The sequence below is a fragment of the Oncorhynchus nerka genome, linkage group LG13 (assembly GCF_034236695.1).
Source record: "Oncorhynchus nerka isolate Pitt River linkage group LG13, Oner_Uvic_2.0, whole genome shotgun sequence".
Taxonomy (NCBI): domain Eukaryota; kingdom Metazoa; phylum Chordata; class Actinopteri; order Salmoniformes; family Salmonidae; genus Oncorhynchus; species Oncorhynchus nerka.
The window spans coordinates 27,854,062-27,875,311 of record NC_088408.1 but is presented as its reverse complement, the minus strand read 5'-3'; the positions used below and the strand labels follow the sequence as shown (position 1 = coordinate 27,875,311).

The window sequence follows — 21,250 nt, the reverse complement described above, 5'->3', positions numbered from 1 at the left end:
ACATGACTTTATATGCTTTTATGTTAGGTGATCAACATACCGAACAGGCAGAGATATAGTTGGGGGCTTGTTGTGAAATGCAAGAATTAGACCTTCTGTCACTCATGACCCATTTGTGTCATAAAAGGGCATCCTTTTAAAAAGGCACACAGTTATCAATCAGCTTGAAGAGGGGATACAAGTAGGTTGGTTAAAATGCCATCTGAATGTCAGATCTATTCTCATGGAGCAAAGTACAGTAGAGCAGAGGCAGCTAACCACTTAGAGACATTAGGCATAGCAATGCCCTGAATATGGAAGTTGTTAATCAGAGTCATCATCCATCAGTAAGGCCTAACTCTGTTCATAACAGTGGTACAGTACAGTTAGAAGAAAGGATGTCCATTCTGTTTGTCTACTAAGCATGTGACCATGATGTTTCTGATTTTCAGATGAGCAAGAGGCAGTGCAGAAGAGGACGTTCACTAAATGGATCAATTCCCACTTGGCAAAGGTAAGAGTCTGTCTCACTGACTGTCTGTCTGTCTGTCTGGCAGGCCTTTCTGGTCATTGTTGTGTTCACACTAAAATAACTGTAAAGATTTAGACCTCCCCCCCATCTGACCAAAACAGGCAGACATTTCAGGTGGTCTTTTCAAACAGCACTTACACTAAAAGGGGTATTATCATCATTTTCACAGTATTATTCCAACCTCATAGTGTGGAAATATATATAAAACACAGGAAAACACATTTTCACTGCACTGTGCCTTTAAAAGTATTAGGTTAACCAGTCATGAGACTTGGTTGTGCCACCCCCTAGATCACATGCATGCACAGCACACACTCAGACACACTACTGTTCCTTCTCACCTGACCTTACACCAGATAGCCTGTGGATAGCTTTCAGTCTTATATCATACAAAAGTCATTATAGCTTTTTGCTTTCAACAAAAGCAATTTCTGCTTTTCCCCCTCCAGTACAGTGTACTAAATTAGGATCTGTATCATTTCATATTTATGATGTTTTCCATCTCTGCAGCCTATACTGTAGACAAGGTTTGGGCTCAGAGATCGGGGCTAAAACAGAACCCTACTCCTCCTTTGAAACTAATTTGGATTGTTCTGCATAAGAGCTCAAATCCTTCATTTGCCTTCCTATTAGGCTTAGCCTACCATTTAAGCAACAGTGTTTCTGTAACCTAAACAATTACAGTTGGCGCAGCCGCATGCTTTGGTCCGCCATGTGCATGTAATTATAGTATTATAACGTATTAGGCTTCTCAATTTAACCCATTACTGCTTGAAGAGCATGTCGGGGAGCGAGTGGACAAGGCGACTGCGGCACATCGCCACGCAATTAAACGCTATTTCAATCCGAGCCGCCGCCGCTCTCAAGGTTTCCAATTTGATTACGACAGTGGCCGCATTCATCTGCGGCGAAGCAGAGCAGAAAATTCATTTGAGGAGGCAGTCTGCAGGGAATAAACCTTGACATGATATTAAATATCAGATATCAGGACCTTTGCAGCTGAAAATGACTCACCACCAAAATATTTAAATGTCCTAGATGTGTTATAGCGTTTAAAGTAAAGACCTAATAATTTATTTATCGCACTTTATCCCCAGACAGCAAATAGATTAAAGACGTCCTCCAGCTATTTTTAATATCCAAAGTATAAATACAGTACACATACAAAAGTAAGTACACACACTAAAGGATAAAAAAAAAAATGTTTGTGTTTTGAGGAGAATTGTGTTTTTTTTTAAACAAAACTGAAAACTTCGAGGGGTAGGGCATTCGAGGAGTTGGTCTGACAGAGATTTTTCATATTGTCCCCCCCCACTTGCTTCAGGAACAATAGAGGAGCAATAGAGAACAGAAGACAAAAGACCCCCCTCCCCCTCCCACCCACCCACCCACCTGTGCAATGTCACGAGGATACCTGGACCACCTAGTGGAATGTGCCTTTTGTTATGTAAATCAGGTGAATGAGCTGAATAGGAGACTGGAGTGGGACTTTAATGTCATGTAGGGTTGTGCTTTATGCCCTTCTTCTGGGCTACATACATGTCATATTAACCGCCTAATTTGATCCTAATCACCAACCTGAAACTATGTGGATGATGTCTCATCAAACCTTCTGGAACGGTGTTGATCTCTCATCAAACCTTCTGGAACGGTGTTGATCTCTCATCAAACCTTCTGGAACGGTGTTGATCTCTCATCAAACCTTCTGGAACTCTCATCAAACCTTCTGGAACGGTGTTGATCTCTCATCAAACCTTCTGGAACGGTGTTGATCTCTCATCAAACCTTCTGTGTTGATCTCTCATCAAACCTTCTGGAACGGTGTTGATCTCTCATCAAACCTTCTGGAACGGTGTTGATCTCTCATCAAACCTTCTGGAACGGTGTTGATCTCTCATCAAACCTTCTGGAACGGTGTTGATCTCTCATCAAACCTTCTGGAACGGTGTTGATCTCTCATCAAACCTCTGGAACGGTGTTGATCTCTCATCAAACCTTCTGGAACGGTGTTGATCTCTCATCAAACCTTCTGGAACGGTGTTGATCTCTCATCAAACCTTCTGGAACGGTGTTGATCTCTCATCAAAGCACTGGGGAAGATAGGGAATCAGGCAGGACTACCTGACATAGTTTGCTCTTTACGATTAAACTCGACATGTTTGATTTAGGCTACCTCCTCTCTTCTGGAATGATTATATCGCTGCTCTGTGCTCTGTCTAAATAGCTTTTAAATTCTTAAAGGTAATTGCTTAGCTTTTTTTCTGACTCGTCTCCTGTTGATTAAACCCCCCCTCCCCCCGCCTTGTACCATCCCTTCTTCATGCCTATTTAACCTCTTCCTCCTTGAGCATGATGTTACCGTAGCGACCGATGGCAGCATGTAGGCCTATTTGTCTTAGTGGATTGCTTTGTGTCAGGTTGGTAAACGGGTTGGTAAACAGAAATGGCGCAAAGACCGTGTTGAACATAGGGCGTGTGTCTATGAGGTTGCCTTGTTGAGGGAAATAATTAGGCCTGTGGTGGAGTGCTGTTGGCTGAAACCTAGCTGACGTAACTCTACTCCATGGTGAATGAAGTTTCTGATAAACTCCACCAACGGAGTGAAGCAGCGACCAGGCTTTCTGGAATTCATCTCTGACTACATCAATTCGGCAAGGTCAATACTTTCAAAAAATTACAATTATGAAACGCCCACCTTGTATCTATGTTGGTCCTTTGTAGTTGTGTGCCTTTCTTTGTTTTCTGAAATCCCTACTTTTTCAATAAACGTCAATCAAATACAACCACCGACTGTTCCCTTGTTGAGATTTAAATGGCACATTTGCACTGAGTTGCCATCTTAGAGCAACTGCAATGAGCAAACAGTCAGTGGTTCAATTTGATGAATGTTTATTGTAAAAGTATGCCCTCCTGAGTGGCGCAGTGGTCTAAGGCTCTGCATCGCTGGCAGGGATGTTCTTGTCCCATCGCGCACTAGCGACTCCTGTGTGCAGTGCACGCTGACATGGTCGCCAGGTGTATGGTGTTTCCTCCGACACATTGGTATGACTGGCTTCTGGGTTAAGTGGGCATTGTGTCAGGAAGCAGTGCGGCTTGGCTGGGTTGTGTTTCGGAGGATGCATGCCTCTCCCGAGTCCATACGGGAGTTGCAGGGATGAGACAAGACTGTAACTACCAATTGGGGAGAAAAAAAAAAGTTTCATTTTTTGGGGAAAAAAAAGTATTTCAGCAAACAAACTACAGAGGACAAACATAGGTACAAAGTAAACATTTCCTAAGAGCTGTTCTTGTCTATTGATATTCTGTATTATGTTTCATATTTTGTGTGGACCCCAGGAAGAGTAGCAGCTGCTTTTGAAAACAGCTTATGGGGATCCTAATAAAGTACCAAAATACCATATCAGAAATTTCCTTCACCATAGAAGTTTAGTCAGCTAGCTAAAACCAAGCCTATGGGTTCCTCTATACATGTTTGCCTTTGAATTCCCTGCAATAAAACAAACAAGTTGAAATATATATATTTTTTAAACCCTGTGTAGAAAAATGTTGTGAGGCCCTAGCTAGGCTGGGCTCCCTTTTTAACTAGTCCCTTGGAAAGAGAGAGAGAGGCAAGCTAGCTGAACTAGTGGGTTAAGCACGGCTCTCCAGGGGTAGAGGCTCATTACCATATGTATCTCAGGCCTTTAATTCTCAGCCTAAAGGTATGTGATTAATCGTTATAACGTAGGTAGGTGAGATAACGCTGGTATGAGGGATACACCCTCTCCTTCCCCCTGCTTCCTTCCCCCTCCTGGGCCTACCCCTCCACAGGTAACAAAAGATGATTTCATATGAGCTCTGACAAAGGGGCAAAGATAGAAGAGCGCAGTTATAGAAAATGTGAATGGTTTCCTATTACACAGGGTAATATACCGTCTGGTAATTTACCGTCTTGTCTATACTGCAACTTTGTTGAACCAGCACCTACATAGCATAGTATGTATGACAGTATGATTTATTTTCAGTGCACATCCACATATGCAAAACCATCCCAAAGCAAGATCAGCCAGCATGGGTGAGCCAGGGAGAATGTATTTATATGCCTCTGCATGTTGCACAGAAGAATACGATTAAAGCACTCAGACTGAAGAGCTTTTAAGTTGTACTCAGCTACTCAGCAGAGAGAGTGAGAGTGTGTGTGAGAGAGGGAGAGAGAGAGAGAGAGAGAGAGAGAGAGAGAGAGAAGAGAGAGAGAGAGAGAGAAGACCCTCATTTTCCATTTTGACAAATCCTCTGTGAGAAGGTTAGGGCTTAATTATGGGCTGGCCAGTGTGAGCGGCACGGCAGGCTCATCATCTCTCAGCAAACAGCTGGGCTAGGCTAAACTAGCTGCATTAATCAGCAGCCAAGTGTTCCCAGAGATTACTGCAAAGCCCCACTGACCATTGTAAACACTTTTTTCACCCTGTCTCTTACTCTTTCTTTCTTCTCTCAGACATTATGGCACACAACTCGTCCCAACCCCCTTCCTCATCCCACAACTTATATTTTCAATGTTACTTCTCTACTCCTGTATGTCTCTATCATCTTGTCTGTTTACTTCTCTACTCCTGTATGTCTCTATCATCTTGTCTGTTTATCTTGTCTGTTTATCATCTTGTCTGTTTACTTCCTACCCCTGTATGTCTCTATCATCTTGTCTGTTTACTTCTCTACTCCTGTATGTCTCTATCATCTTGTCTGTTTACTTCTCTACTCCTGTATGTCTCTATCATCTTGTCTGTTTACTTCTCTACTCCTGTATGTCTCTATCATCTTGTCTGTTTACTTGTCTCTCCTGTATGTTTCTATCATCTTGTCTGTTTTCTCTACTTCTCTATCATCTTGTCTGTTTACTTGTCTACTGTATGTCTCTATCATCTTGTCTGTTTACTTCTATACTCCTGTATGTCTCTATCATCTTGTCTGTTTACTTGTCTACTCCTGTATGTCTCTATCATCTTGTCTGTTTACTTCTATACTCCTGTATGTCTCTATCATCTTGTCTGTTTACTTCTCTACTCCTGTATGTCTCTATCATCTTGTCTGTTTACTTCTCTACTCCTGTATGTTTCTATCATCTTGTCTGTTTACTTCTATAGTCCTGTATGTCTCTATCATCTTGTCTGTTTACTTGTCTACTCCTGTATGTCTCTATCATCTTGTCTGTTTACTTCTATACTCCTGTATGTCTCTATCATCTTGTCTGTTTACTTCTCTACTCCTGTATGTCTCTATCATCTTGTCTGTTTACTTCTCTACTCCTGTATGTCTCTATCATCTTGTCTGTTTACTTCTCTACTCCTGTATGTCTCTATCATCTTGTCTGTTTACTTCTCTACTCCTGTATGTCTCTATCATCTTGTCTGTTTACTTCTCTACTCCTGTATGTCTCTATCATCTTGTCTGTTTACTTCTCTACTCCTGTATGTTTCTATCATCTTGTCTGTTTACTTCTATACTCCTGTATGTCTCTATCATCTTGTCTGTTTACTTGTCTACTCCTGTATGTCTCTATCATCTTGTCTGTTTACTTCTATACTCCTGTATGTCTCTATCATCTTGTCTGTTTACTTCTCTACTCCTGTATGTCTCTATCATCTTGTCTGTTTACTTGTCTACTCCTGTATGTCTCTATCATCTTGTCTGTTTACTTCTATACTCCTGTATGTCTCTATCATCTTGTCTGTTTACTTCTCTACTCCTGTATGTCTCTATCATCTTGTCTGTATCTCATCGTTATTCTTTCCTGGATCTTCTTCCATTCAGTCTCTCTTCCTTCTTCCATTCTCTTTTCCCTCTCTCTCTCTCTCTCTCTCTCTCTCTCTCTCTCTCTCTCTCTCTCTCTCTCTCTCTCTCTCAATTCAATTCAATTGACTTTATTGACATGGCAAGTTCATTATTACTTACATTGTCAAAGTATACATATCGAAAAATAAAAATGTATATTTATATTTTATATATATATATATTTATATATAAATAAATGGTGGGACCAACAGCAACAATAATAGTAGTAGTGGACATGGGATTACCATTAACAACAACTATAAAAACAATATTAATGAGAACAACAATACATTAAAGCAATGGTAGTAGACCAGTGTCAACATGACTGAGAAGACACATGACCTGGTAGTAGACCAGTGTCAACATGACTGAGAAGACACATGACCTGGTAGTAGACCAGTGTCAACATGACTGAGAAGACACATGACCTGGTAGTAGACCAGTGTCAACATGACTGAGAAGACACATGACATGGTATGAAAGACAAAACAAAACAAGATGGGAAATATTATCGATATTACTTTGCACTTTTCACTGGCTGTCCCTCAGGTTGTGGCAGGAGGACACATATTTGGCTGCCAAAACTGCACATTTTGGCTTTTCACCCAATAAATATTTGATTTTTTCTTCATCTTTTATAGTTTCAAATTCTTTGTATTGAATTATAATTTTGGGAAAGAAATATTCTCTTAGATCTGAGTATTTGTCACAATGTAATAGGACATGCAGTTCTGTCTGTACCTCTCCCCTGGAGCAGAGTGAGCACAGCCTGTCCTCTCTGGGCAGCCAGGTTTGTCTGTGACGACCGGTCTCTATAGCCAGACTGTGTTCACTGAGTCTGTACCTAGTCAATGTTTTCCTCAGTTTTCTATCAGTCACAGTGGTCAGATAGTCTGCCACCATGTACTGTCTGTTTAGAGTCAAATAGCATTGAAGTTTACTTTGATTTTTTATAGTGTCTTTCCAATAGGTGATATATTTTTATTTTTGTTTTGTGATGATTTGGTTGGGCCAGATTTTCTGAGTGCTGTCCTGAGGCTCTATGGGGTCTCTCTCTCTCTCTCTCTCTCTCTCTCTCTCTCTCTCTCTCTCTCTCTCTCTCTCTCTCTCTCTCTCTCTCTCAATTCAATTCAATTCAATTCAAGGGCTTTATTGGCATGGGAAACATGTGTTAACATTGCCAAAGCAAGTGAGGTAGACAACATACAAAGTGAATATATAAGGTGAAAAACAACAACTCTCTCTCTCTCTCTCTCTTTCTCTCTTTGCTCTCTCTCTCTCTCTCTCTCTCTACCTCTCTCTCTCTCTCTCTCTCTCTCTCTCTCTCTCTCTCTCTCTCTCCACCCCCTCTCTAAGCATGCACATAAGGTCATAGACAAGCACACTTACAGAGGCTGGGATGTTTCCAATCAATTAAAGCCCAGACACTCACATGTAATTAGTTCCTAAAGCCCTTGATTTATTTATCTGACTCCTGTGACTGAGCTAAGTAAATGGATATTACTTCCTTATTTTGTAATTAGTCGAATTTTCCTCATTAACTCTTGGATTATAACGAGCTAATAGGAGAATTTAACTTCAATTAGCCTGTGGCATAATTTGTCCATCTGTAGAGGCTTCGGTAAAGGGTTTTTCTGTCACTCATTGAAAGTGACACAAATGCATTCTGAACATTAAAATATTTAAAGCAATGGAACTATTAGAAGTGGAATTAAAGAGGAAAGCTCATTGCTAATTAATTTTGAGAGTTGTGTGAGGTAGGGTCTTTGCTTCTCTTTCTTTCTCACTCTCTCTGTTCTCTTGTACAACATGTCTGGGTCTAGATTCCCTATTCCTTTGGTCTCACTCTCTTGGTCTCCCTTTACTTTACCTCCCTGCCTCTCTTCTTCCCACCCCACCCCCTCTTCCCCCCTCTCTTTTCGCTAATCTCACTCTGAATGGCTGAATGCCTTTCCCTCTAAACCTCTCCTCAGCCCCACCATGTGACTATGCTTTAAGAGAAATCATTGATGTGGAGTCAGGGAGAAATTGAGATATGTGTCTCTCCAGTGTGGAGGGCCACGTCAGGTCATGGAGGGAGTTCTTGAGAGGGGCTCACTTTGAAAATCATCAGCATATTTCTGGATTTGGGGATTTGGGACCTCTTTCAAAAGAGACTGATCCTCCTTGCTGTCAATCGATCATCACACAGCCAAGCTTTCCTGTGGCTCAGAATATCCTTTTTAACAGGACTTTGTGAATGTATTGTGATCATGCATATTACATGCTTGGAGACTTACTGCGCTATAAGACATGTTGCTTTTATTACAATAACCATTAAGTCTAGAAAAACTGATCTTGATGGGTTGAGTTTCCAAGAAGATTTGACCTAATGGCTTTAGTTGGTTAATTACTGTATGGCACAGAACACTTCCATAAACATTGAACTAATGCAGCTTTGGATTGACTGTTGTTTGTTATGGTTCCCCCCAGCTTGTCCCGTCCCTGGTGGTGACGGACCTGTTTGAGGACATCAAGGATGGGGTGATGCTGCTGGCCCTGCTGGAGGTCCTGTCTGGACAGAAGCTGGTGAGTCCTGGACCAACCTGCTCTGGGATCAGTTTAACTAGTCTGCACGTGGTCTCACTCAGGGCAGCAACAAAGGCCCTCCCTAAACTCCTGGCTTTGGTTCAGATTAATTGCACTTGGTCTTGGTCACAATGTTGTTGTCTCATTATAAATACCAATCCAAGCCCACCAGATCCCCAACATGCAGGGTTAAACTCTAACGCTTCCTTGATGATGTTCAACTGAAATGACAGTAATCTCTCTCATCAAAAAACAGAGCAATGGAATGTAATGAAGGCAGGGTTGACATGGAAATCTGTTTGTAAAGGGCATTTGATGACTGATTTTGAATACTACTGTGAAAGACTTTCTCTGTGAACCCTGCCCTCAAAGCTATATTCACAGCATATCTAAGGACATCAGTGAATGTGAGAATGGAAACAATTACATGGAAATGCTTATTGATTAGTCTTTATTAGGATGTTTGGTTGGAAAGAAATCAGGCTAGATAAACAGGGAAAAGCCCCGGGGTACACACACATACACACACACACACACACACACACACACACACACACACACACACACACACACACACACACACACACACACACACACACACACACACACACACACACACACACACACACACACACACACACTATTTGATGGTCCCACAAGGCCAATACAGCCTTGGGTCTAAGCTGTCTGTTATATTGATCTCTTTGCTAAAAGGCAAACACACTTTTCTCTCTATCTCTGTTTCTCTATGTCTGTCCCTCTCCGTTTCTGTTTTCTCTTCCTTGTTTGCAATGTGAATCTCATTCTTGTTTTCTTTGTTATTCAATCTGCCATCTGTCCCTCTTCTCAGTCTTTTTCTACTTTCCATACAGTTATTTTTATTGTCAATGTCCCTCGGTACATTTTTCTTTCTCTTTAACATCCTTCTGACTCTGAAACTGTATGTCTCTTTAACTCTGTCTTATATTACCTCCCCACTCCCTGTCTCTATCTCCCCCTCTCTCTCTCTCTCTCTCTCTCTCTCTCTCTCTCTCTCTCTCTCTCTCTCTCTCTCTCCCTATCTCTCTCTCTCTCTCTCTCTCTCTCTCTCCTCTCTCTCTCTCTCTCTCTCTCCTCTCTCTCTCTCTCTCTCTCTCTCTCTCTCTCTCTCTCACTCTCTCTCTCTCTCCCCTCTCTCTCTCTCTCTCTCTCTCTCTCTCTCTCTCTCTCTCTCTCTCTCTCTCTCTCTCTCTCTCCCTATCTCTCTCTCTCTCTCTCTCTCTCTCTCTCTCTCTCTCTCTCTCTCACTCTCTCTCTCTCTCTCTCTCTCTCTCTCTCTCTCTCTCTCTCTCTCTCTCTCTCTCTCTCTCTCTCTCTCTCTCTATCTCTCTCTCTCTCTCTCTCTCCCCTATCTCTCTCTCTCTCTCCCCTATCTCTCTCTCTCTCTCTCTCTCTCTCTCTCTCTCTCTCTCTCTCTCTCTCTCTCTCTCTCTCTCTCTCTCTCTCTCCCTATCTCTCTCTCTCTCTCTCTCTATATATCTCCCCCTCTAGCCATGTGAGCAGGGGAGGAAGCTGCGGAGGATCCACTGGGTCTCCAACATCGGCACGGCGCTCAACTTCCTGGAGGGCAGAAAGGTAGGAGTGCTCCATCTCTACCTTTCCCCTCTCCTCTCCTCCTCAATCCCTCTCTTTCTCTCCCCCTCCATCCCTTTACCCCTCTAACCCTCTATCCCTCTACCCCTCCATCCCTCTCCCCTCCATTCCTCTCCCCCTCCATCCCTCTACCACTCTCCCCTCTCCCACTAACCCAATGACCCTCTCCCACTCTCCTCCCTCCCCTCCGTCCAACTCCCCTCCATCTTTCCACCCCTCTACCTGTATACTCATTCATCCCTCTCACCCTCCAACCCTCTGCCCCTCTCCCTTGACACACATGGTTCAGGTGATGGCCTTGGGGTCAGAACGAGGAAGACTGACCCCGGATGACTCTTTCTCTACTACATTCCCCTCTCTACCCCCCCTCCCATCTCCCTTTGCCCTGCTGTATCTTCCTTCCTCCTTCTCCTTATCTATCTCTCTCTCTCTCTCTCTCAAATGACCTGTTTTCCCTCACTCCATGAGATCCATGTCTATAACCAGTATTCCATCCAACCATTGTATGCGAGTAAAGTACATGTAGAATAGAAATGTCATGACAGGCCTGATGGAAACAGAAAATGTGTCGGTAAACTTTCCAAATGTCGACAAAACAAAATATGCTAGAGAAGGTGGGCTCTTTTTGTGTCTGTAAAATGAATTATGCGAGAAGTGGCGGTGGAAATGCCTTCATCTGCAAATATTGATATAATAAACATAATATCGAGGTAAACTTGGAGTCACATGATATGTTGTGTGGTCTTCCCACTGCGACTCGGGTAACCATGTAGTTTATTAGGCTACAGATGAAACCAGTTGTGATGAACTTCACAGAGTGGTGAAAGTGCACCGTGATCTTGATGCTGCTTTCCAATAAATATTGAGGGTCTTATTCTGGTGACATGATGATCGATGCTTGACTGCTATTTGACAAAGAGAAATATTCTCTCCCTTATCCATAATGATCTCATCATGTTTACTAGCCTACCCACACTGTATCTGCTGGCTAGAGAACACGAGCCCAGACCAGAGTAGGCGCATTTGCTATTTAACACAACAGTTTTTGTTATATTCACGTCATTTAGCAGACGCTCTTATCCAGAGTGCATACATTTTCCATACTAATCCTCCATGGGAATCAGACTTACTATCCTGGCGTTGCAAGTGCCACGCTCCGGAGACACCTGAAACCCCACCTCTTTCAGGAATACCTAGGATAGGATAAAGTAATCCTTCTCACCCCCCCCTTAAAAGATTTAGATGCACTATTGTAAAGTGGCTGTTCCACTGGATGTCTTAAGGTGAACGCACCAATTTGTAAGTCGCTCTGGATAAGAGCGTCTGCTAAATGACTTAAATGTAAATGACTTAAATGCTCTACCAACTGAGCTACACGGGACATCGCGCTTTAGATTTTTAGGCTGTACATGAAAAGTACATTTTGTGTCATCACTCACTGATTTGTGTCCACAACAAGTCCGTTTGGTGGAAACACACCATTGGTGGAAAAATGTGCATCTTTTCTTTATGCTGATTTTAGAATATTCACATGAAAATCTGTCGCCAATTGGATGGAAACCTAATTGATGAGATGGATTCCCAGTATTAGATGGTTAATACTCCACATAGCATGTCTTTGGATATACATAAATAAATCCCCAGCTTGCGTCTGGGAGGACATTGATTTAGCTTCTTCCTGCACTGTGACAGGGTTAAACCCTAAATCCTACAACAATAATCTGCAGTCTGGAGTGTAGACACCGGGATTGGGTGTCTCTGCCATGCCATGCTGGGATGGGTGTGTCTGTAAATTGTATATGTCCATAGACTGTATTTAGATGAGATTTGAGGTCCTATCCTCAGTGTTCTTTTATCACATTTGCCATCACATTGTCACATCTCCCTATCTCATATCTGTCACAATGGGAGCATGATTTAATATCTGCTGTTGCCTACAGTATATGATGTTTGGTCTCTCTCTGTCAGATAGCTGTTATATTGGTCAGACTGGTCGTGTCCAAATAATCCATACTTGCGTCCTAAATAGTAGGCCGTTTGGGTATGCAAAAACATTATGTTTAATAGTATGTGACATTTCGAACATCTAGCAGCGGTGTAAAGTACCTAAATAAAACTACTTTAAAGTACTGCTTTGGTAGTTTTTTGGGGGTATCTGTACTTTACTTTAATATGTCTATTTTTGATTACTTTTACTTTTACTTCTACATTCCTAAAGAAAATAATGTACTTTTTGCTCCATACATTTTCCCTGACACCCAAAAGTACTCATTACATTTTGAATGCTTAACAAGACAGGAAAATCGTCCAATTCACACACTTATCAAGAAAACACCCCTGGTCATCCCTACTGCCTCTGATCTGGTGGACTCACTAAATACTCACCGCTTTGTATGTAAATGAAGTCTGATTGTTGGTTCCGAATAGCTAAGCTTCTGCGTTGGTGTTCAAATGTAGGCTAAGAATATTTTTGTTCTCCTTAAAATGATCACGAGTATTGCATTGTAGGCTGCATCTTTGAAAACAGATTTTCTTGACCTTCGTCAGAGTTTTTAAATGAAATACTAAACCATCTTTTTATTTCTGAGTGTTTCGGCACCGCGGTCTCAGGATCTGGGTGCGTTAATGATGTCATGTTAATCAGGCCTTTTGATTTGAAGTTAAGGATTGTTTTAGTTTTGTAGGCTACGCTACCTATTTAATATTTGTATGTATGGAAAAGCCTTATAGCAGTCATTCTGATCTCGTTCCCTTTGATCAGTGCTTTAGTTTATTATGTTGCTGTCCAGAGGTTCTGAATTTGCGATGTCTTTGCGATGCCCTGTCTTTGTCATATTGTTGAAGCAGTGTCCCTCCATCTACTGTCAACCACTATCTTTACATAGTCTAAGGACCCCATTCTGATATGAAGTGCTGTATTATGTATAAATTGCCTACTAGACCTAATCTCTAATCCCGTTTTAGATTCAGAAACATGAATTATATGTACAGTACTGCTCAGTCTCTGACCCTCTCTCAAGTGGAGCTTCTACAGTTTTTCCTTTCCCACCCCGTACTGTCCCTCCTCTATACCACAGTCCCAGTGTAACATGATAACCTTTAATGCTCAGACTCATCTCCTCTGTAATATACCCTCTGATATGGATGATATGATGAATGCCCAGGCCCTCTCTCTCTATGATATACCCTACCCCCCGCCCTCTCCTCTCTCTCTCTCTCTCTCTCTCTCTCTCTCTCTCTCTCTCTCTCTACTCTCTACTCTCTGCTGGGTGTAATCCCCGGTGCTGTCTGTGTATAGGTGATAGATCTGTCCTCTCAGCCCGCTGTAGAGCAGCCAGGGTTATCTCACTGTTAGTCTTTATCGCTTGGCTCACACTCGATGAGGCACCCCCCTGTCACTCACCCATACTATATATGGGGCAGCAGGGTAGCCTAGTGGTTAGAGCATTGGACTAGTAAACGGAAGGTTGCAAGTTCAAACTCCCAAGCTGACAAGGTATAAAGCTGTCGTTCTGCCCCTGAACAGGCAGTTAACCCACTGTTCCTAGGCCTTCATTGAAAATAAGAATTTGTTCTTAACTGACTTGCCTGGTTAAATAAATAAAAAATACCTCCTCTAACTGCATCCAATCTCTGTCTACCTCTCTTTTGCTCCCTCTCTCTCTCTCCTTTTTTCTCACGCTCACTCAAGTCTGCGTACAGGGGATCACCGGTTAGTACCAGCTTATTTGATGTTTTCATGAAAGTTATTATGAATTATATTTAACTTGGGTACTGTGTTCATAGTCCGTATCCGTATTGATTAGTGAATTTGTGCATATTTGTTCCAAACAGTATTTATTAGAACGGATATGACTTCTGATAAGTGATATCCTACCGTATAATGCTAGATATTGTATGTTGTGACACAGATCAAGCTAGTCAACATCAACTCGACTGACATCGTCGATGGAAGACCATCTATCATACTGGGGTTGATTTGGACAATAATCCTCTATTTCCAGGTATAGTGCCTCTGTGGTGGGTAGGTGTCATCTCACTACAAATAATGCAGCACTATTGCACAATTACGCAATAAAGGCAATGGTGTTTCATTTTGTGAGTCAGCCATACTCTGTCTTCTTGGCACAAAAAAGCTGTGCTTTCTCTATAGCAAAAATTCTCTCTCTCTCTATCGCTCACTCTCCCGTCGTGCAGATAGAAGAGTTGACCAGTAACCTGCCAGCGCTCCAGGCCCTCTCTAGCAGCACCTCCTCAGTGGACAGCTCCGACACCACCAGCCCGCCTGTCAAGAGGAGGCCCCTCCCCCCGCTGCAGGGTGGGGCCAGGAAGGCCCTACTCAGATGGGTCCAGCAGACCGCCACCAAGTACGGGGACACTACAGCCACTGCACCTGCTGCAATATAACATGATGATACTTATGATATTACTAACTACAGTAACACTTCTATTACCAGTACTAATCGTGGTTGTGGTGATAGCTACTGATAATGATATTACGATAGCTAATAATAAGTGATGGTGTTATTGATGTAATGCTGTATTTGTCTGTCTCTTCAGGCATCTGGGGATCGACGTGAAAGACTTTGGGCCGAGCTGGCGTACAGGTGTGGCATTCTTCGCAGTGATCCTCTCTCTTCGACCCCACCTGGTCGACATGGAGCGTGTGCGGAGGAGAGCCAATCGAGAGAACCTGCAGGAAGCCTTCTCATTGGCCGAAACTGAGCTGGGCATTCCGCAGCTACTGGACCCAGAAGGTAAACCACAGCCAGAGAGGTCATTTCCTGTTTGGCAAATTAATGTGGGTCGTTCCACGAAATTAGTGCCTTTTGGGTGCCTTTAAAATATTATATAGAAATTGTGCACAAACATTGAAAAAGCATGTTATATTAAATTGAGTGCCCTTTAATATAGAACACATGGAAAATTCAATAAATCTGTTTTTTTATTTGAATAAAGACTTAATTCAGCATTTTGACATGTCCGTCTATGCATCCTCTGTGACTTCTGGGAAGATACTAGCCCACTTAATCCTAACATTTATCCAAGTTCACCATCATTGTAAAGTTATTTTGTTGCTTTGACAAAGCCATTTCTCTAGATTACTATTTATTTCATGTGATTAGTGATTCATTTTAAGGTAAAGAAAACGTTCCCTCAACCCTGTTACGTGAACTGAACTGTCATTTTAATACAGTGAAACTATTTATTTTTATTTTTACAATGAACATCTAATAGTCAAATCATAGTGTAAAAGCAAGCAGGTGAGCAGGATCTTCTCTTCTGGGCCATGTTCTGGTGTTTTGTGATGAACATCTGAGAGGGTTGAACATAACACGTCAACCCTGTTACCCATATAGACAGGTTACAAATGTTTTAACAATAAAACCGTTTTTGGTGAAGCTTGCATTCAATTGTCCTCCCTGTTTCACACAACCAGCTTCCATTCCCCCTGTCACAAGGGGATTTATGGATGACTTAAGATGTCATCCAGAAGTCATCAACCCTGTTACGGTAAACCCTGTTACGGCAAACCCTGTTACGGTGAACCCTGTTATGGTCAACCCTGTTACGGTGAAAGCTGTTACGGTCAACCCTGTTACGGTTAACCCTGTTATGGTCAACCCTGTTACGGTCAAAGCTGTTACGGTCAACCCTGTTACGGTCAACCCTGTTACGGTAAATCCTGTTACGGTCAACCTTGTTACGGTCAACCCTGTTACGGTCAAAGCTGTTACGGTCAACCCTGTTACGGTCAACCCTGTTACGGTCAAAGCTGTTACTTTATTTGGCACTTACTATAGTCATTTTTTAAATGTAACCTCTTGAGATGGGAAAAATGTTTTTTATTAAGTTGAACATGTGCTTTTTATGACAGAATGTTAAAATTAGGTGAAATTAAAACTTCTGGTTAGAAAACTTCAACTTTTCTAGATCTTTACAAAACTGAAGCTGATATGTCAGCCACGCTCCATGTCAATACAAAGATGAACTATGCTTTCACTAGTGTACATTCCTGCCTGTGTATCAGATAAATCCCTCTAGAGTGAATCCTCTCAACAGCATCTGTGCTCCCTCACGCCTGCCCCTCAGAATGAGCTCTGACAAATCCAGTTTGACATCACCATAATTAAGGGCCATTAGGGCTGGAGAGGAGTCAGTGCCAGAGAGAGCATCCAGCAGCTCACCAACATACCATATAAACCTGATATGACAGTTTGATGCTGAGGTTTCTGTCAGAGATAGAGGCTTTCTTCTGCTTGATTTCAAAGATCAGTGATGGCTAATCTCAGTAGTCTGTTGTTGATATAGCTGGAGTTAAATAGTGATGTATGGTTAGCTTTTTCCAGATCAGATGTCATTGAGAATGCTTTGTTAATACTAGTATCTGGTTGTTCATAATAGCTGGTATTCAGTACAGTTCTGTGTGTTGTGGGGACTAGACTGACCCCTATCTGTTCTTCTTTCTCCCCAGATGTGGATGTTGACAAACCGGATGAGAAGTCCATCATGACGTACGTGGCCCAGTTTCTGAAGCACCACCCCAACCCTGGTCACCAGCAGAACAGTGACTCGGACTCCCAGCCAGAAGAAGAGGTAGCAAGCCCTGTCCCTCTCCCCACCGCTCCCTCTCTCTCCATCTTCACAGCCATGTCTCTTCCTATTGTTTCTTTCTCTCTGTTATTTACATTATTTGCCACTATTGTCCTCTATTCAAGTGTTATCTCAGACCTTCAGGTAGACTTGCTGTGTCTGTAAACCCTTACCACTACCACTGACACTAACTACCCAACCGTTCCTTATTGTCACCTCTCACATTCCCTTACTCCTTAGTGATGTGATGTAATGTCTTCTTGTCTGTTGTTGATCAATCACTTCTTTTTTGGACATCTCTCCCTTCTTCTTTTTTTCTCGTTCTCTCTCTCCACTGTGGTGTTGTCTGTGTGGTCACTGCATCCCTGTGGTTGTTGTGCCTGCCTCTGTTCCACAGCATGGTCTTGCTCCTCGAGATATTGAGGAGATGTTGGAGGTAGGTTCAGTCTGTAGAAGTATTAGTATCCTCATTCCGGTCCACTGTGCAGGTTCTCCATCAAACGTTCCAAAAGAACATTCTTAGAATGTTTGTAATTCCCCGCTGGAACACATACTGCTTCTAGCCCGGTTGCCAGCCTGTTTTTGCTTCAGCCAACTCTGTCAGTGTTTTGCATGACAACAACAAAGGAGGCAGCTACAGCAGAGACAGACTGACACCCAGGTTACATTGTTTCTACATACTTTAAACATTCACCATTCCATTTTATTGTTGTAATCACCAGCTCTACTATTGTATTCTGGTGGAATTCGCAGTGTTTTATGTGGTAAGGGAATTCATTTTTTTCTTTCCACATCTCATTTTACCTGAGGTGATAGTCCTGTATTATATGATGTGATATTACCATTATATTAGCATTAGTGCTAACAGCTATGTTGTATTAGCATGACAATGGCTGCAGCTGGCTAGGGCTAGGCAGGGAACCCTTTTATTGGAGGATGGTTTGATGGAAAGCCTTGGGTTTTGTAAGGTTACAGTTTCAGCTTCGAGTGGCTTTGACATTAAGTCTCTCTAACTATGCATATTTTGCGTCAGTGTAGGATTTTGTAATATCCTTGCCTTGATTATAGCCACTGGTTAGTACTCTCTACCGCACTGACAAAGGTGTGTAACACTTTGTGTTGTATATCTACATTCAGTAAAATATTTTTTTTATGAAATAAAGAAAGAAGATATGGTTTGGCAGTGCTGATTTCAGGGACAATACACTAACTAGGCTGTAACAGTGAATGTTAGCCAGCTAGTAATATGATTCCCCCCCAATCCAACGTCTGTAATGTGAATAAAGGATAAAGCCTTACAATGGGATGGCTGAGCAGAATAGAATGGCCTGAAACTGAATAGGGAGTGTTAAAATAGAATGGCCTGAAACTGAATAGGGAGTGTTAAAATAGAATGGCCTGAAACTGAATAGGGAGTGTTAAAATAGAATGTCCTGAAACTGAATAGGGAGTGTTAAAATTGAATGGCCTGAAACTGAATAGGGAGTGTTAAAATAGAATGGCCTGAAACTGAATAGGGAGTGTTAAAATAGAATGGACTGAAACTGAATAGGGAGTGTTAAAATAGAATGGCCTGAAACTGAATAGGGAGTGTTAAAATTGAATGGACTGAAACTGAATAGGGAGTGTTAAAATTGAATGGACTGTTGAACTAACTAACTTGTCATCATACAGTATCTTCGGAAAGTATTCACACCCCTTGACTTTTTCCACACTTTGTTGTGTTACAGCCTGAATTGGATTAAATTGAGATTTTGTGTCACTGGCCTAAACACAATACCCCATCATGTCAAAGTGGCAAATACCCCATAATGTCAAAAATTTTCTAAATTAATAAAACATGAAAAGCTGAAATGTTTTGAGTCAATAAGTATTCAACCCCTTTGTTATAGCAAACCTAAATAAGTTCAGGAGTAAAAATGTGCTTTACAAGTCACATAATACGTTCCATGGACTCACTCTGTGTGCAATAATAGTCACCTGTAATGTCCCTCAGTCGAGCAGTGTATTTCAAACACAGATTCAACCACAAAGACCAGGGAGACCATGACATGCAAAGAAGGGCACTTATTCAAGCAGACATTCAGTATCCATTTGAGCCTGGTGAAGTTATTAAATACACCTGTATCAATACACCCAGTTACTACGAAGATACACACTCTTAGAAAAAAGGATTCCAAAAAGGGTTATTCGGCTGTCCCCATAAGAGAACCCTTTTTGTTTCCAGGTAGAACTCTTTTTGTTTCCAGGTAGAACCCATTTTGTTTCCAGGTAGAAGCCTTTTTGTTTACAGGTAGAACCCATTTTGTTTCCAGGTAGAAGCCTTTTTGTTTACAGGTAGAACCCCATTTGTTTCCAGGTAGAACTATTTTAGGTTCCATGTAGATCCATCTGTGTAAAAGGTTTTACATGGAAGTCAAAAGGGTTCTACCTGGAACCCAAAAAGGTTCTTCAAAGGGTTCTCCTATGGAAAAAGTCAAAGAACTATGTTCGGTTCTAGATAGCACCTTTTTTTCTAAGAGTGCAGGGTTCTTTCCAAACTCAGTTGCCAGAGAGGAAAGAAACCTCTCAGGGATTTCACCATGATGCCAATGGTGACTTTAAAACAGTTACAGAGTTTAATGGCTATGATAGGAGAAAAGTGAGGATGGATCAACAACATTGTAGTTACCCACAATACTAACCTAAATGACAGAGTGAAAAGAAGGAAGCCTGTACAGAATATATATTCCAAAACATGCATCCTGTTTGCAAGAAATGTGGCAAAGAAGGGAACTTTATGTCCTGAATACAATGCGTTATATTTGAGGCAAATCTAACACATCACATTACTGAGAATGATGGTGGTGGCTGCATCATGTTATGGGCATGGTTGTCATCGGCAATGACTGGGGAGTTTCTTTTTGATAAAAAATAAATGGAATAGAGCTAAGCAAAATCCTAGAGGAAAACCTGGTTCAGTCTGCTTTCCAACAGACACTGGGAGACAAATTCACCTTTCAGCAGGACAATAACCTGGATAAATATACACTGGAGTCAGTCTGCTTTCCAACAGACACTTACCAAGACGATATTGAATGGTCTTGAGTGGCCTAGTTCCACTTTTGACTTAAATTGGCTTCAAAATCTATGGCAAGACTTGAAAATGGCTGTCTAGCAATGATCAACAACCAACTTGACAGAGCTTGAATAATGTGCAAATATTTTACAGTCCAGGTGGCCAAAGCTCTTAGAGACTTACCCAGAAATCCTCCCAGCTGTAATCACTGCCAAAGGGGATTCTAAACTCATGGGTATATATACTTTTTAATACATTTGCAAAAATGTCTAAAAACAGGTTTTCACTTTGTCATTATGGGGTATTGTTTGTATATTTTTAATTCAGGCTGTAACACAACACAATTTGGAGTAAGTCAAGGGGTATGAATACTTTCTGAAAGCGCTGTAAGTATTCATAACGAATCCAATGAAATATTAGTAGCAGTGTTTAAAGTGAATTGGCTGAATTAACAGTGTGTTTTTGGCAGCTGTGAGTCTGGAGAATTTGCCCTGCTGGGCAACATATTTGATTACCTCCCACATGTTTCCTCTCTACCCTCTCTTCTCCCCATCCCTCTTATTCCTTCATTCCTCTCTTCCCTTGTTATCCTTCTACCTACCATCTCTCCCTCTGTCCCTGCATTGCATTCTCATTTCCTCTCTTCTATCACTCGTTCTTTCCTTTCCATGTATTCCCCTTCCTCCCTCCTTATATCTATCCCACATTCCCTGCTTCGTTTTTCACTTTCATTGTTCCCTTCCTCTCTCCTCCCTCCTCTCCCCGGCCACCCAGAGAGAGCAGCGCAAGGGCCTGAGGGAGCTGAAGACCTGGCTGGATCAGCTGGAGCTAGACACAGCACGTACTCAGGAGACCAAGGGCAACCTCAGCCAGCAGTATCAGGTGATCTAGAACACACACACACACACACACACACACACACACACACACACACACACACACACACACACACACACACACACACACACACACACACCTGGCACAGACACTCCCATTATCAGGCTAATCAGTGGTATTCCACTGCAGGGATCAGACTGCTGCTGCCGTATTTCCACCCTATCTGGCTTATACAGTACCAA

At 42.0% G+C, this 21,250-nt stretch overlaps 1 protein-coding gene across 1 annotated transcript in view; it reads left to right on the top strand.

Annotated features, from left to right (window-relative positions):
• The first annotated feature begins 223 nt into the window (after positions 1 to 223).
• Positions 224 to 21,250, top strand: part of syne1a (spectrin repeat containing, nuclear envelope 1a) — a 195,971-nt gene continuing 174,944 nt past the window's right edge. Inside the window, 10 exon segments of the mRNA XM_065026966.1 lie at positions 224 to 233; positions 432 to 493; positions 8,792 to 8,887; positions 10,418 to 10,501; positions 14,211 to 14,231; positions 14,431 to 14,523; positions 14,717 to 14,886; positions 15,080 to 15,276; positions 16,995 to 17,116; positions 20,946 to 21,053. Coding sequence (XP_064883038.1) covers positions 224 to 233; positions 432 to 493; positions 8,792 to 8,887; positions 10,418 to 10,501; positions 14,211 to 14,231; positions 14,431 to 14,523; positions 14,717 to 14,886; positions 15,080 to 15,276; positions 16,995 to 17,116; positions 20,946 to 21,053 — 963 coding nt within the window.